Source organism: Trichosurus vulpecula, chromosome 1 (genome assembly GCF_011100635.1).
Source record: "Trichosurus vulpecula isolate mTriVul1 chromosome 1, mTriVul1.pri, whole genome shotgun sequence".
NCBI lineage: Eukaryota > Metazoa > Chordata > Mammalia > Diprotodontia > Phalangeridae > Trichosurus > Trichosurus vulpecula.
Genome location: NC_050573.1, coordinates 26550377 through 26567000, shown reverse-complemented (window position 1 = coordinate 26567000; position 16624 = coordinate 26550377). Strand labels below are relative to the sequence as shown.

The 16624-nt window shown below is 42.1% G+C and overlaps 1 protein-coding gene and 1 pseudogene across 4 annotated transcripts in view; both read right to left on the bottom strand.

The window, feature by feature from the left end:
• Positions 1-300: 300 nt before the first annotated feature.
• Positions 301-16624, bottom strand: part of VSIG10 (V-set and immunoglobulin domain containing 10) — a 38996-nt gene continuing 22672 nt past the window's right edge. Inside the window, exons 5-9 of one of the 4 annotated variants that reach the window (XM_036761505.1) lie at positions 13547-13840; positions 10663-10773; positions 10274-10289; positions 5771-5967; positions 301-3670 (exon numbers count right to left, since the gene is read on the bottom strand). In XM_036761505.1, coding sequence (XP_036617400.1) covers positions 3612-3670; positions 5771-5967; positions 10274-10289; positions 10663-10773; positions 13547-13840 — 677 coding nt within the window. In that variant the 3' untranslated portion in view covers positions 301-3611. Of the gene's footprint in view, positions 3671-5567; positions 5968-10273; positions 10290-10662; positions 10774-13546; positions 13841-16624 lie in introns of those variants that run through there. The other 3 variants (XM_036761496.1, XM_036761490.1, XM_036761512.1) reach the window with 3 other exon arrangements.
• LOC118835129 lies at positions 7825-7934 on the bottom strand (annotated as a pseudogene).

The following is a 16624-nucleotide window of genomic DNA, read 5'->3' as shown; positions in this document are numbered from 1 at the left end:
ACAGACCAAGCCAAAAAATGTTGTTTCTAAGGATGATGAAGTAAGACACGTAGGGAGTCATGGGCTACAAGTGGCATGCAGAGGATTATAAGGCTGTGTGGGGAAAGCAAGGAAAACCAATGTTGGCAGACTAGTGAGGTTTTCCAAATGTATCTTCATAGTTATACCAAAACATATCAAATGAGGGCAGAGAAGCAGTAGATTATGCAACATCTTAAACTCTTAAGTAAAGCCAGTGGAAAATACCAACTTTTTTTTTTTAAAGGAAGGACACCAGATCTAAACGAAGATTACAAAAACTATTTGTTGAAAAATAACTTTATTCCAGAATCATAAAAAAAAACAACCACAGCTCTCAAAACTAATTTCTTCTCATCCCCGCCCCTACACAAAATATCAAATTATTTAGAACAGAGATACCTGACTGTGTTTCTTAAAAGCCCTAATAGCAGAACATGGCTAGTCACAGGATGGAAGATTTACACTTGTTGGCATTTGAATGCGTCATCTTAGAAAACTTTATCCAGGAAACAGTCTTTCCAGCTACTCTGTAGTGCTTAGTAATGCAAGTGCCAATACCTTCCAGTGTCTATTGCAGTCATGCTTGAATAACAGAACTTCACTTTAGAGCTTCAGTGATGATTGGAACCAGATACAAAAAGCTCTACCTTCCTCCTCAAACCCCACCAGCCCTCATGGAAAAAAAGATATGCTATGGTAGCCCCTAAACATTTACCACCCAAATTCTGGTAAACAGAATTCCTGAATTTGCTATGAAGTCACGATACCTGTTTTATTGAAAGATGAAACTTCAAAAAGCTTTGGTATTTCAGGGTTTTTTTTTCCTTTAAAAAATACTTTAGTCCCATTTCTTTGAATGCTTTGAAAATTCGAAGCACCTAAGAACCTACAATCTCACCCAAGGTCTTCTGTGCTCATACATGAGCAACATCAATCATGCATGGCTCGTGGCTTGCTTTAAGGGTTGCTTTGGCTAATAGCAAGTTGGCACTAAGCTTTTTATTTGTGAGTGGAAAAATCCCCACCTTGTATAGTTCCCCATCTCTGCTCTGACTCATTTACTAAAATATCTATAGGAGGAACAGGAAGTTAATGACCTTGCACAACTTTCTCTCATTTCCCATTGCATAAAGTTTCCCAGGGTCCACAATGTCAGTTGCTAAATCAAGGCAGACAAGCCCCAGTCATCCAAGGGAAGATATTCTCAAATGCAGGAATTTTACCAAATGGGCCTGGGAAGACTTGAAATAGGGGAAACTATGATCCAGCTCCTGGAGGTGGTAGAATACACCTGTCATGGTGGCCCATTCTGAAACTACATGAAGTAGTCAAATAGTGGAAGTACTATGGGCCAAAATGGAAATTGCCCAGTGTAGAGGCAAAATATAACACTATGATTCCTGGGATGAAAGGCCCTGCATTTAATTTCACCTTGTGCCTTGGCAGCAAAATAGTTAGGTAGCTGGGTTGACTTTGGCGAATGGACATTAGTTTGACATCTTGAAAAAAATTCCTAAAAGTTTATTTTACACAATTTTTTTTGTCTGAACCTATGATTTCAGCACTCAAGGGAAAGCCTCATCAGGGAACTTTTTCTACCTGGTACTTTCTCTGTACCTTAGTGTTAGACGGTTGCCTAGGGCATTGAGAGACCAAGTGATTCACCCAGAGTCACATACTCGGTATATGACAAAGGCAGGATTTGAACCTAGGTCTTCTTGACTCTGAGGTCAACTCTACCCACTACACTTCTCATGCAGAATGATGTGCAGTTAATGGTGAGATCTGTGCGTAATGAAACCACTTTCAGTCATCACAGTCACCGCAACATGTGAATGAATGTGATTAAAAAAAAACCCAAACTTTTTAACCTAGTTAACTTTAGTATTAGAAAAGTGAAAGTCTGCTGCTGAATTCAAGCACAGTCCAGGATGATGGTAAGTTCGTGGTGATGAAAAAGGCAGCTGGATAAGTAAGTTTGCCAAAGCATCTGTTACCTACATGACCTTGTTGGAGCCTCATGACAGCCCTGTGAGGTAGGTACTACAGGTATTCTGTCTCCATTTTACAGATAATGAAATTGAGAAAATCAGAAAAGTGAAGTGATTTTCCCATGCTCACAAAGCAAGTGAATATTTGAGGCAAGATGAGAAACCCAGGCCTTCCAAGTTCCAAGTCCCAAAACACATCCCGGCCCCATCTTGAGCAGATCTGTATCCATGGAAAACAAATACAGTGCGTAACACAACTCCTTACATTCTCTGAAACCGTCATGTGAAAGACTTGATTGGATGCACTCCCCGAAGGCCTTGTGGAAAAAAAAAATGGCGGCTCACTAGACTCTCCACTTGTCACTATTACATAGAATTTTCCTTCCATTACATAGTTATCCAATGGGGCTAGCTTCCTAGTACCCCCTTGGGGAAGCAGAAAAGATGTTTTCTTATCGACATTTCAGAGATGGGCAAGACCAGGCCAAGAATGACCATGACTCATGGTCACCAAAGGGGAGTGAGAAAGTTGAGAGTCAGCCCAGATTTCTACTCATTCCATGGCAAACTGCTGAGTTCTACTTTTGTATCAGTGACTTTCATATCAATGGCTAAGGATCAGAAAAAGTAAAGGCTCACCCAATTACACTTTTCCTGTTCCCTGCATAGCATTTCCCTATACATTCTGGTTAAAATAAAAGCATTTCCTTGTTATCTCATTAGTTTCCCACCTCTTCAAAAAAGAATTATGGCTAATCTATGGGCCTGGAAAAGTTATGAATGATCACAGGATCCATAGAGCTTGAAGAGACCTTAGAAATCATCTACACCATCATTTTCCATATGAAGAGACTGAGGCCCAGAGAGGTGATCTGCCCAAGGATACACAGGTTGTGATCATCCAGGTCCAGTGCTCTTCCATTCTAATAATTCAAATCCACTTCTTCAAAGGAAACTTGACAGCAATGCTTTCACTCAGAGAGACTGTAACTTTTAGTTAACCCAATTTCCCACCAAGGAGGGAAGGGCCTCCTCCAGATACAACAGTTTCTGGCAAATCCTGCCCTTTTCTTTAGCCAGCAGACATTTGCCTAAAAATCTGGTCCACCTATACCTTCCTTGGATAGTGACAAAGGGATTGCCTGGGTCATTTTGGGTGCTTGCCCTGGGATCCCAGAATACTCTTCTCTGTACACCGGCACGAGCTGCTGACAAACCTTCAATCATCTTCCCATTGCTAAGGAAAGATATTTCACTTGCGCTGTCAGGGAAGTAGGGACATCTGGATAGGGCCAAGATTCTCAGGGAAAGTTGCACTTTAGAAACCAAAAGCCACATGTAGGGCTTCCTCCCAAGTGTTTGCCTGTCCCTCTGGCTCATTAGCATCCTTGAGGAAGCTGATAGCAAACCAAGCTAATTAGGGAGAAAAGAACAGAAGGGGAGATGGGATCATTGCTGAGGGGCCCAAACCATTGCCAAAGCGAGAGATCTCAGAACCCAGGTTGGGGTCTTGGTTTAGGGCGTCTGGAAAAGCTGAAACTCCAACCAAGCATCCTCCGAGAGCACTCTAGCAACATGAAGGGAAAGTTGAACTGTCCATCAAACAGGTCGGTCACATTCTTCCTGGAAAATGTCGCTCTGGGTTTCCCTACTGTCATCTGAACAGCAAAAAAGAAAAGGAAAGAGCCAACATATTGTTTGGTACGTGGTATTCTTACTCAGCCACCAGCCCTAAGGAACACAATGCTTTTTTGGACTTGTTTTCAACAAATAAATCCAGACTCAGATTCGGGGGTCTGGGTAGTGATCTGGGGTAGTGTGTGCCTGTATAATAATGGACAATTTGTTTTCCAAATCTAAGTCCTATTGAGAGAGGAATTGAGAGGCAGCTTGGCATAGTGGCTAACGCGTTCAATTTGGAGTCAGGAAGATTTGGGTTTTAATCCCACCTCTAACACTTACTAGCATACGACTATGCTTGTTACTTTACCTACGTGAGCCTCAGTTTCTTCATCTGCAAGATGAGGGGGCTGGACTAGTTGGCCTCTAAAGACCATTTCTGCTCTAGATCTTGGATTCTAGGATTGCTTCATGTCCCTGGCCATCAATTTGCTCATCTGTAGGATGGAGAGGTTGGACCAGATGATGTCTAAGGTCCCTTCCAGCTCTGGATCTAGGATCCTATGATCAAAGGATCCTTCAAGACCCAGCTCAAATCCCACCTCACCAGTCAAACCTTCTCTGACCACAATAGTCCTTGGTGGCATCTTCCAATGGTCGGCGTCCTCCAGCCACCAGCATCTCCGCTGTTCAGCTGACCTCATATCACCTTCTGACCCTTCTCTAGTCAGCTTAAACTGTCACTTAAATCTTGTGTTGTTTAACTCATCACTATCTTTTCTCCCCATTTCTTGTCCTCTCCTGGAGAAAAGAGACTCAGTATTGTATTTTTTTGTGTCCAACACCATGCTGACAAGGATTCCATAAATGTTTGTTGATTGAAACAGCAAATATTTGGTGAGCTGATTCACCAATGGGATTATAAAATTTGGAACTGAAAGGAAGCTTGGAGACCATCTAGTCCATCCAGTCCTCATTTTACTAATAAAGGAAGAAACTGGGTCCTACAAAGCATCAAGTGACTCACCCAAGGTCACACAGACATTAAAGCAACAGAGTGGGAATACGAACCCAGGTCCTCTGAACCCTAATAATAACAATAATAATAATAATGTGAGTGATGGTGAAGACGATAGTAATGATGGCTAACGTTTCCATAGCACTCGAAGGTTTGCAAAAGGTTTTATACGCCATCTCATTTCATCTGCACAATGACCTTGTGAACTATTTCCATTTCAGATGAGTTAACTGAAGCTGAGAAAGATTAAATGACTTGCTTGGGGTCACAAGGCTGGTGTCCGAGGCAGGAATAAAAGTCAGGTCGTTCTGAGTTCTGAGGCAGCTAGGTGGTGTGGTGGATAGAGCCTGAGGCCTGGAGGCAGGAAGACCTGAGCTCAAATCCAGCCTCAGACACTTACTAGCTGTGTGACCCTAGCAAATCACTTAACTGCTGCATGCCTCAGTTTGCTCAGCTGTAAAATAGGGCTAATAATCACACCTACTTTCCAGGGTTGTTGTGAGGATCAAAGATCATATTTGTAAAGTGTTTAGCATAGTGCCTGGCACACAGTAGGTGCTTCATGAACACTTCCTTCCTTCTATCCCTCCCTCCTTTACTCTCTCCTTTCCTCCTTTCTCCCTTTCTTCCCCTCTTCTTTCTTTCCTTCTTTCCTTCCTTCCTTCCTTCCTTCCTTCTTTCCTTTCTTCCTTTCTTTCTTTCTTTCTTTCTTCCTTCTGTCCTTTCTTCCTTCCTTTCTTTCTTCCTTCTTTCCTTTCTTTCTTTCTTCCTTTCTTTCTTTCTTCCTTTCTTCCTTCCTTTCTTTCTTCCTTCCTTCCTTTCTTTCTTTCTTTCTTTCTTTCTTACTTACTTTCTTTCTTTCTTTCTTTCTTTCTTTCTTTCTTTCTTTCTTTCTTTCTTTCTTTCCAGACCAATTTTCTTTCCACTGTAGACCATGACTTTTTCCCTGATAGGATTTTTAATTTCTGTTCCCTGCCTCTCCAACACCCAGGCTTTGGGGAAAGTTTGAGCTAAATGCCTTTCTTTCATCTCCTATGAAATCTAAAGTCACTCTCTAGCTCAGGGTCTAAGCTAATTCCCACTACCAGCTGGTAAGTATCACTGAGGAGAAGGGGCTCACCTTGTAGGGCCTGGAGCCCATTACCCATGCCTTCCACATCTCCATTCACCAGGGCAGTCACCCGGTGTATATGGCCATGTCTGGTTATCTCTTTTGGCAAGTCTTCCACCTCTCTTTCTTCTGCCTCTTCCTCTGCTTCTTCCTCCTCCTCATCCTGTGAATCGACCAGGACCATGACATCACTTGAGTCTTGACCCCTAAAGCCCAAAGGGAAAACTGAGTCAAAAGGCTGCCCAGAGTCACATAGCTAGTAAGTGTCTGAAGATGGATTTGAACTTGGGTCTTCCAGACTCGAGACCCAGTGCTCTATCCACTATATTAATAATGACAACAACAACTAACATTTACGTAGTGCTTACTATGTGCCAGGCCCTGTGCTGCCCCTTGCCCAAACTCTGGGGACTTGCAATCTTGGGGAACTACCTGGGGAAATGCAGAGAGTTCTAAATTCTTCTTAATTAAAGCTTTGAGGAAGCCATGGAGTGATACACAGAAGAGTGACAACTGATTTGCTCCAGAGAATTGCATCAAGTCAAAGCTCTGCTTTTTCTTTCTCTTTGCTCAATAAACATCTTCCTATTCAGACAGGCCAGTCTTCTCCAGGATCTACCTGTTCATGTCATGTTTATTCCTGCCTCTGAGCCTTAGTTTATATAGGCCTTCATTCCTGAAATGCTCCTCCTTCCTCCCCTCTGCTTGCCTAAATCCTGCTCATCCTTTGAGGCGCAGCCCAGCTCAGGTATCCCTTCTGGCTTTCTGATCTTCTTCTGCTCTAACCTCCTACATCACTGACAGGGCCTTAGCTTACCTAGACTGTAAGCTCCTTGATGGCAAGGGCTATATTTATGTCTTAGACTGGAGTACAAAAATTTAAATGGCCCCAGCAGGTCATTTCTTCTCTTTTTTTTAAAAATAAATTAATGTATTTATTTTTAGTTTTCAGCATTCACTTCCATAAGTTTCAAATTTTCTCTGCCTCCCTCCACTCCCCCTGCCCAAGACAGTGTGCAATCTGATGTAGGCTCTATATATACATTCTTATTAAACATATTTTCATGTTAGTCATGCTGTATAGAAGAATTAGAATGAATGAGAGGAACTATGAGAAAGAAAAAACAAAACAAGACAGCAAATAGTCTGCTTTGATCTGCATTCAGATTCCACGGTTCTTTCTCTGGATGGGGATGGCATTTTCCATCATGAGTCTTTTGGAGTTGTTTTAGGTCCTTGCATTGCTGAGAAGAGCTAAGTCTATCAAAGTCAGTCATTGTACAATGTGGCTGTTACTGCGTACAATGTTCTCCTGGTTCTGCTCACTTCACTCAGCATCAGTTCATATAAGTTTTTCCAGCTGAAGTCTGCCTGCTAAACATTTCTCATAGCACAATAGTATTCCATTACATTCATATACCACAACTTGTTCATCCATTCCCCAACTGATGGGCATCCCCTCAATTTCCAGTTCTTGGCCACCACAAAGAGCTACTATAAATATTTTTGTACATGTGGGTCCTTTTCCCCTTTTTATGATCTCTTTGGGATACAGCCCTAGAAGTAGTATTGCTGGGTCAAAGGGTATGTACATTTTTATAGCCCTTTGGGCATAGTTCCAAATTGCTCTCCAGAATGGCTGGATAAGTTCACAACTCCACCAACAATGCATCAGTGTATCAATTTTCCCACATCTTCTCCAGCATTTATAATTTTGCAGTTTTGTCATGTTAGCCAATCTTATAGGTGTGATGTGGTACCTAAGAGTTGTTTTGATTTGCATTTCTCTAATCAATAGTGATTTAGAGCATTTTTTCATATGACTATAGAGGATTCCACTATAGATACTTTTAATTTCTTCTTCTGAAAACTGCCAGTTTATATCCTTTGACCATTTATCAATTGGAGAATGACTTGTATTCTTATAAATTTGACTCAGTTCTCTATATATTTTAGAAATGAGACCTTTATCAGAGACATTGGCTGTAAAAATTCTTTCCCAATTCTCTGCTTCCCTCCTAATCTTGGTTGTATTGGCTTTGTTTGTGCAAAAACTTTTCAATTTAATGTAATCAAAATTTAATATATTGTCCTTGGATAGAGGATGTATCAGATATTAAACTGATAAGAACAGATACTACACTTGATCTTAGCCAAAAGGCCGAGAAGCGATAAGCTGGTCATTTCTTAAGCTTCCTACATGCACTGGTCCTGGTGCTGTGTGACCAGGCTGGCTCAGGGGCAGGGTCTATCTTAAGGGATTGCTAGATGGCTAGAGCGCTGGGCCTGGAGTCAGGAAGACCAGAGTTCAAATCTAGACACTTACTAGCTGTGTGTGATGCTGTGCAAGTCCCTTAACCTGTTTGCCTCAGTTTCCTCCTTGTAAAATGGAGATGATAACAATAGGACCTATAATAATATATTAATAGTATTATTATAATTATATATATTAATAATAATAATAATAATAGGGCTGTTGTGAGCATTGAATGAGATAATAATTGTAAAATGCCTTGCACATAGTAGACACTACATAAATGTTAGTTGTTGTTTTTGTGATTGTTATGACAGTGGTTAGAGCACTTTGCCTAGAGTCAGGAAGACCTGAGTTCAAATTCATTTTGTGTGAAAATGGAAAGCCACTCAGTTTCCTCCTCTGTCAAATGAGAATAATAACAGCACCTCCCTCCCAGGGCTGATGTAAGGATCAAACAAGATAATGATTAAAAAGTGCTTAGCACAGTGACTAGCACATAGTAGGTGCTACCTAAATGTTAGCTATTGTCACCATTATTCTTATCTTAGGTCATCCAAAGCTCTTGTATCTGGCTCATTAGAGTCCGGAACCCAAGGGAGTTATTTATCAGCATTTAAGAGAAATGACGGGCTAAAAATCAATGCAGATTGTTGGAGGAGGAAGAGGAGGAGGGAGGAGGACAGAATACCAGTAATGTTTATCTTGGACCAAAAGCTGTTCGAGAACCAAGTATCTAGGATTACTAACAGAGGAGGGGGAGGGGGGAGAAGAGGAGGAGCAGGAAGGGAAGGCTGTACAGAGCTCCTTCCCAAGGAAATAGTTGGAGGGGGGAGGCTAAGAAGAGGGGGCACAGTGGGCCCATATTCCCAGGAGTTGGGGGGGACAGCCCCACAACTTGAACAACCATTTAGCAGATGTAACTCTTTAGAAACCAAAGCTGAACAAGCAGAAGACTATCTCCAGAAAATTAAATGCTGCCCCCTGCTCCTGGAGAGGGGTCTTACCTGCCTCTCCAGGATCAGACAGTAGATAAGGTTTCTTACTAGAAGCAGGAACATCTGCTGATGAATACCTTTAGTCATTCTGTTCACTTTTTTGGGTCTAGCCACTTGCCCAGATATGAACTCGCCTTTGGGTGTTGTCTCCCTCAAATAGAATGGCAGCTCCCAGAGAGCAGGAACAGGCTGGCTTGGTTTTCTGGCTGTGTCCCCTGGACTTAGTATAGTTACACCCAGTAGATACTTAACAAATGCTTTTCACTTCCATTCCCCCAAGTTGTTGCTGGTTGGGAACTATATCAACCATGTATTTGGTCTTTATAAATATAAATTCCACAATTCTAGAGGATTCCATTAGCCTCTTTCATTTCTTAAGAATGACTAGAGACTCCTGTTCTGATGAGGTTTTCTGGGGTGAACTATATACATTCCAGAGTTATTGATATCAAATAAATACTGGTGTGCCTTGCTTTAAGCAAATGCTAGATATGAAAATTCAATTTACCTATACATACATACATATATATATATACATACATATATATACACACACACAAAATCAACATAATAGATCACTATATAATGTATTAATACATAACATATGGCTTTATATATAATGTTATATATATGTATATGTATATCTCCAGGATAAAAAAGACTGGTATTGATCCAAAGTAAAAAAAAAAAGTAACCATTTTTTTTTTACTTTGTCCTTTTCCAACAGTCTGGATTGCTATTAACCCATTATCTTTGCTTTACAATAAGGGGATTCATTCCCCTGTGTACCAAGCTCTCCTAGTGCATTTGGAATGACTCAGTTTTCATACACCTTTTCAAGGACACATGCCCAAAGCAAGGTATTTGCAAAAAGCAGTCTCCCCAGGATCTGTGACTCACTCAAAATTAAAAGCTGACAAAGGGCAACGAAGGAAGCAGGATTAGGCCAAGTTGATGGGCATGGCCTTTTGGTTTGTTCCAGTTCAATAAAAGAGACTTCTATTAATCACGTACAATGGGCAAGGCAGTGTGCTGGATACTGAAGATACAGAGAGAAAATGGAGCAATCCCCAGCCTTCCAGAAGTCTCTGTCCTAGGGGGAGACGGTACACACAGAGAAGCGCATGCAAAGTAGATCTAAATGAATCCAAAGGAAGTTTAAGAGGGAGGAGGCCATGTTATCATCTGAGGAAGAGGGGAAGGGACTGGGGAAGGTCTGGTGTAGGGAGAGGCCTCAGAGCTGGGCCAATAAACACTCACCTGAGACTGTTTCCTACTGAAGGGCAGATGGGAAGAGACAGAGAGAGAGAGAGAGAGAGAGAGAGAGAGAGAGAGAGAGAGAGAGAGAGAGAGAGAGAGAGAGAGAGAGAGAGAGAGAGATTAGTGTTTACTGTCATTCATTTGAGGTTACAACAAGTTCTTAATAAATGGGACATCTTCACAAGAATGCAGAATACTTCCACCAAGCTCAGTGGACTTGAGTGCCCTTACGGGAAGCAAGGGAGACAAGGTGGAATCGAGGCAGAATCACCCGATTTGGCCACAATGGAGAAGCCTGTAAAGGTGGGATTTAGGTTGGGAAAGGGGATGGGAATTCTTTCTCTAGGCTTCCTTTGGGGATACCCTGAAGACTACCAAGTAGCTCCTACCTTTCAGGCAGATATTTGGACTGTAGTACAATATAAAACCTAAGACTGTTCCCACTCCCAACAGGAGCAAGATCACAACTGCTCCCACGATGCCCCCGACGTTCAGAGGTTCTGCAGAGAAAAGACATGGACAAAGCACAGCTTGGTTTTTAAGTAGCCAGGTGGTGCAGGTGTTGAATGAAGAGTCAGGAAGACCCGAGTTCAAATTCTACCTCAGACACTTACTAGCTGTGTGACCCTGAGTAAATCACTTAACCTCTGTGAGTCTTAGTTTTACAGCTCATCTGTACCACGGGGATCATAATAGCAGATATTTGTTGTAAGGATCAAAGGAGGTAATATTTGCTGACTATTATTTCTAGTGCTAATGTACATGACTGAAGAGTCATATCACCACCCCTTGGCCTGACCAGCTTCTATTTCTTACTGAGTCATAGACGAGCTGTCTTTGGGCAAGATGTCTTGGTTTCCTCACCCATAAAATGGAGATAATCCTATGTGTTCAAACTGACTCTCACTGTAGTACTTCAAGGATCTGTCATCCCTGATGCATAATGGATGTGGGCAATTCCTTCTACCAAAACAGATTGTGGTTCCTCTTGAATTTAATAGCTGGTCTTCGAAGGTTTCTGTGACCAAAACATTCATCATGCAGGATTATGTGTGTTTTGTCCTTCCTTCTCAAAGAGGATCATGACATCAAGGTGATGGTGACATGACTTGTAATTGACTTTGATTTGAGTGAGGGAGGGCTGTGCAAGGTCACCAGCCTCACTTTCTCCTCCAGAGCCATCTGGGTCTGGTGGCCAGATAGCGATCAGGATGACTGGAGATGGCCTAGGATGCTGTGGGAGACCTTGGCCCTTTTAAGGCAAGGTCTTTTTAGAGTCTCACTTAGAGTGAGGCAATAGCCATTCAGTGAATAGGCCTCTTTAAGAAGTGAGTCAATTTAATTTAAAAAAGTGAGTCAATTTTAATTTAAAAAAAAAATCAAACTTGGAGGTGAAGACCCTCCCAGTTGTTAGTCAAAAGAGAAACAATTATTACCTTCACTCTGAGTGAGGAGGGCCCAAAAAATAGCTATTATGTGTTGCTTGGGCAGGGACCTATGGTCTAATCCATGAGATCTAGAGTGAATCAGGTTTAAGACTTGGTCTTTGAGAAAGAAATCTAGCCAGTAAATTCCAAGTTGACTAGGTAGCTTTCAGCCATCAAAATTTCCCTTCCTTTGGGCAGAACACCCTCATCCAGAGACCGGCCCAGTGAGGAGCTAGGCCCTTGGCTAGGCAGGTCCTCAGACAATAGACCACTAACATCCTGCCCACCTCACAGGGAAGTGACTGGAACGAGGTGGGAAGAAGGGGCCAAGCACTGGGGTGAAAATAAATGTGATGTGAAACAAAAGATATCAGTAAAAATGAGATTAAAAATATGTGAAAGCACTCTGCACATGTAGGAGCTTAGAATGTAAGCTCTCTGAGGGGAGGCATGGTGTTTTGGTCTGTACCATCAACACCTAACTCAGTGCCTGGCACAGAGTATGCATTTAATAAATGATGACTGATTGGTTGTCTTTGTAACCCCAGCACACAGTAGGCATTCAGTAAATGATGGTTTATTGGTTGTCTTTTGTATCTCCAGCACACAATAGGCATTTAATAAATGACGGCTGATTGTCTTTGCATCCCCAGGACACAGTAGGCATTTAATAAATGATTACTGATTAGTTGTCTTTGCACCCCTAGCACACCTCCCCAGCAGAGAATAATAATAGCTAATCAGAGTTAACATTTATATATCACTTACTGTGTGCCAGGCACTGTACCAAGGGCTTTAACTCATTTAATCCTTACAACAACACTGGGAGATAGGTGCTCTTGTTATCTCATTTTATACATGAGGTAACTGGGGCAAACAGAAGTTTAGTGACTTGTCCAGGGTCATACAGCTAGTAGATGTCTGAGGCCAGATTTGAAATCAGGTCTTCCTGACTATAGGCCCAGTGTTCTATCCAACTAATTAGGTACTTAATAGTTAATTAATAAAGCAATATAATGATTAGTTAACTATATAATTAGTTAAATTATAATTATATAAGTAATTAAATAATAATAAATTAATTAATAAGTAAAAATAATTAATAGATGCTTGCTGATTGGTTGTCTTTATATTTCCAGCACACAGTAGGTGCTTAATACATGTTCATTGTCTTTGTATGCTCAACACCCAGTAGACTTTAATAAACACCTGTTAATTGATTGCTATCATATCTCTAGCACCTAGCACAGAATAGCCAGTTAATAAATGCTTATTGATTGTCTTTGTACCTCTAACACCTAGCTCCATGCCTGGCACACGGTAGGCACTTTATAAATGTTTATTGATTATCTTTCTATCTACAGCACTTTGCTCAATGTCTGGCACCTATGGTGCTCGAGGAATTCTTGTGAAATGAATAAATTATATTGGTTTGAACAGCAACTCTGGTATCCCTGAGAATCTGTCCTCACCTCCCCAGGCTTACTGAATGAAGCAACTAGCTTCTGCTGGTTGGCAATGATGAGGCAAGCAGTACGGTGGAAAGAACACTGGCTAGGGAGTCAGAGGAGCTGAGTTTGAATCCTGGCTCTATCACTAACTATAGGTTAAAGAAATAACCTTTCTGGGCCTCAGTTTCCATTTCTGTAAAAAAAAAATTTTGAGGGAGTGATTAGTCTAGATGACCTCTGAGGTCCCTTCCAACTTTAAACCTATGATGACCGATGGTCGACCCGCTATGGAGAAAGCATCAGCAAAGCGTCACCCTCTTGTCCATTCTAAGGTTGGACACCTTCTCCCCTTCCCCTACCATCCAGTTCTTGGGAGCCAGTTGGGTCAAACTCACTTTCCACGGTCAGCCAGATGTCCACCTCCCTCACCCGCACTGGGTTTTCCGCTCTGCAGACATAGTAGCCTTCATCCACACCCTGGGAACAGTTGAGGATGGTGAGGGTGGAGACTGAGTCCTTGTGTGTTATCAGGTACCGGGAGCTGGGCAGGATCTCCTCCTCTGGCTGCGTGAGATTCCGAAGCCAGGAGATCTTGGCTGAGGGGTTGGCTCCAGACACCTGGCAGGTGAGGGTCACGTTGCCTCCCAAGAGGCAGGTCTTCATTGGCTCAGACTGAAGGGTGGGCCCATCTGATGGTCATAAAAAGGGAGAGAAAGAAAGACAGTTGCTTATGCAGCCAAGCTTGAGATTCCAGGGGAAATTCCAGCAAAACCTCTTCCTTATCGGATCAGAGAGCTGGATGACGCCTGAGAGGCTGTCTAGTCCAATTCATTTTACAGAGAAGGAAACTGAGGCCCAAGAGGTTAGGTAAATTGCCCAAAGTTACTCAGAAAAGTGCCAAAGCTTCAAACCCAGGTTCTGACTCCAATCTAGCATGTTTTCCATTGTACCTCAGTGCCTCCAGGAATCACTTCACTGGGGTTTGGAGAGTAAATAGCAGATGGCCCCCAAACCACTAGATTAAAAATTCACTCCTTATCTCCAAAATTTGGCTTCAATTTACCAAACTTGGTGGTTTGTTTTTGAGGCAATTGGGGTTAAATGACTTGCCCAGGGTCACACAGCTAGTAAGTGTCTGAGGCTGGATTTCAACTCAGGTCCTTCTGACTCTGGGGCCAGTGCTCTATCCACTGCACTCCCTAACTACATGGTAGTTTTAAAGAGGTCTAAATTGACCTCTTTTTAGACTTTCTAACAATGAGAGCTGTCCCAAAGTGCTTACCTCTGGAGGGACCTCATCAAACTGAAGCTGGATGCCCACTTATCAGGGATGAGTTGGACTAGAATGTACTGAGGACCCTTTTAATTCTTAAATTCTCTGATTCTACCAATGATGTAGAAAGAACACTGGATTTGCAGTGGCAGAACCTGGGTTCCAACCCCTGGCAGTGACTAGTTACCAGCTAAGTGAATTTGGGACAGTCACCTAACCTGAACTTCCTCTCACAGATTAAATGATCTTTAAGCTCCCATTTAGATATAACCTTCTTTGATCAACCACTTGTCTGCTTTGAGAAGCCCTGAGAAACACCTCTCTGCCCCAAATCTCTCTCTATTTCCAAGTGCTACAGAATTTGAAAGTTAGAAATTCATTCCTTTGGCAATTGATTTCTCATCCTCCCTGACAGGTCAGAAGCTTCTCACGTTATTGACCACACTGTCCTCTGACATGTTCTCTTCCCTTGGCTTCTGGGACTCTGCTCTTTCTTTGTTCTCCCATCTCTATGACTGCTTCTTTTCAGCCCGAGTCATTTGCTGGTTCATCATCCGTCTCTGAGAAAGATTTTGTGGGTAGTGCAGTAGATTTGGAGTCAGGCAGACCTGGGTGCAAATTCTGATCCAGCCACTTACTAGCTGTTTAACCGCAGGCAAGTCACTTAGGCACTCAACTTCATTTGTAAAATGAGGGGGTTGGACTGGATGGCTTCCAAAGTCCTTTGGGGGCAGCTAGGTGGCACCATAGTGCACAGAGTGTCTGGCTTGGAGTCAGGAAGACTCATCTTCTGGAGTTCAAATTCCAGCTCAGCCACTTACTAGCTGTGTGACTCTGGGCAAGTCACTTATTCCTGTCTGCCTCAGTTTCCTCATCTATAAAATGAGCTGGAGAAGGAAATGGCAAACCATTCCAGTATCTCTGCCAAGAAATCCCCAAATGGGGTCACGAAGAGTTGAACATGACTGAAATTACTAAAAAAACGATAAGTCCCTTCTAGCCCTAAATTTGTAATTCTATGATCTTTTAAACATGAGTATTCCTTCGGGCTAGGCCCTCTTCTCTTTCTACTCTTTCTTCCCTGATGATCTCATTTCCACACATACATTTGATGATCACCTTTATGCAGATGATCCCCCTATGGTTATATCCTAACCCGATCTCTCTCCTGAAATACAAGCTTGGATCACCAGCTACCTCCTGGACGCCTCCACCCCAATGTTCTAACAGCATCTCAAACTCAAGAACTCATCACTAGCTTCCACTTGCTCCAGTCTAATTTTTAAGGTAGTATTTTCTTCAGTGCTCTTTTCGACCTCCTTTTCCATTTGGCTAATTCTGCCTTTCAAGGCATTCTTCTCATTGGCTTTTTGGCTCAAATGGCTTTTGCCATTTGAATTAGTCTATTTTTTAAGGTGTTATTTTCTTCAGTATTTTTTTGGGTCTCCTTTAGCCAGTCGTTGACTTGTTTTTCATGGTTTTCTTGCATCACTCTCATTTTTCTTCCCGATTTTTCCTCTCCTTCTACCCCCAAACCAACCCATCTTCTAACTGTCTGTATCCATATCAAGGACACTAGAATCCTCTCAGTCATCCAGGTTCATAATCTCAAAGACTTGGTTGACTTTTTCCTCTCCTTAAATACTCTACACCTTAATTAGCTATCAAGCCTGGCTTTTAAGATTCTCCAACAGAACCATTCCAGCCTTACATAGAACTCTCCTTCATACAGTCTACATTCAAGCCAAACTAGCCTACTCACTGTTCCCCAAACTCATCAACCCATTTCCCACCTCCAAATATTTGCATAGGCTGTTCTCCATGCTTTGAATGCAAACCCTCCCAATTTCAGCCTCTGGGAATCCTTATCTTTATTCTAAGCACAGAATAGTTCTCCCTACCCCTCCTTGAAGACTTCCTTGACCTCCCTCTGTCCTCCAGTGCTCTTTGTCTCTCTCAAATAATTTACATTTATTTATCTAAGTATAGAATCCCTACTTCATTCAAGGATCAGTCAAAATGGACCTCCTATATGATAATAGTAATTTGCTGTTCAGTTGTATCTGACTCTTTGTGACCCCATTTGGGGTTTTCTTGGCACAGATACTGGAGTAGTTTACCTTTTCCTTTTCTAGCCCATTTTACATATGAGGAAACTGAGGAAAACAGGGTAAAGTGACTTGCCCAGGGTCACATGGCT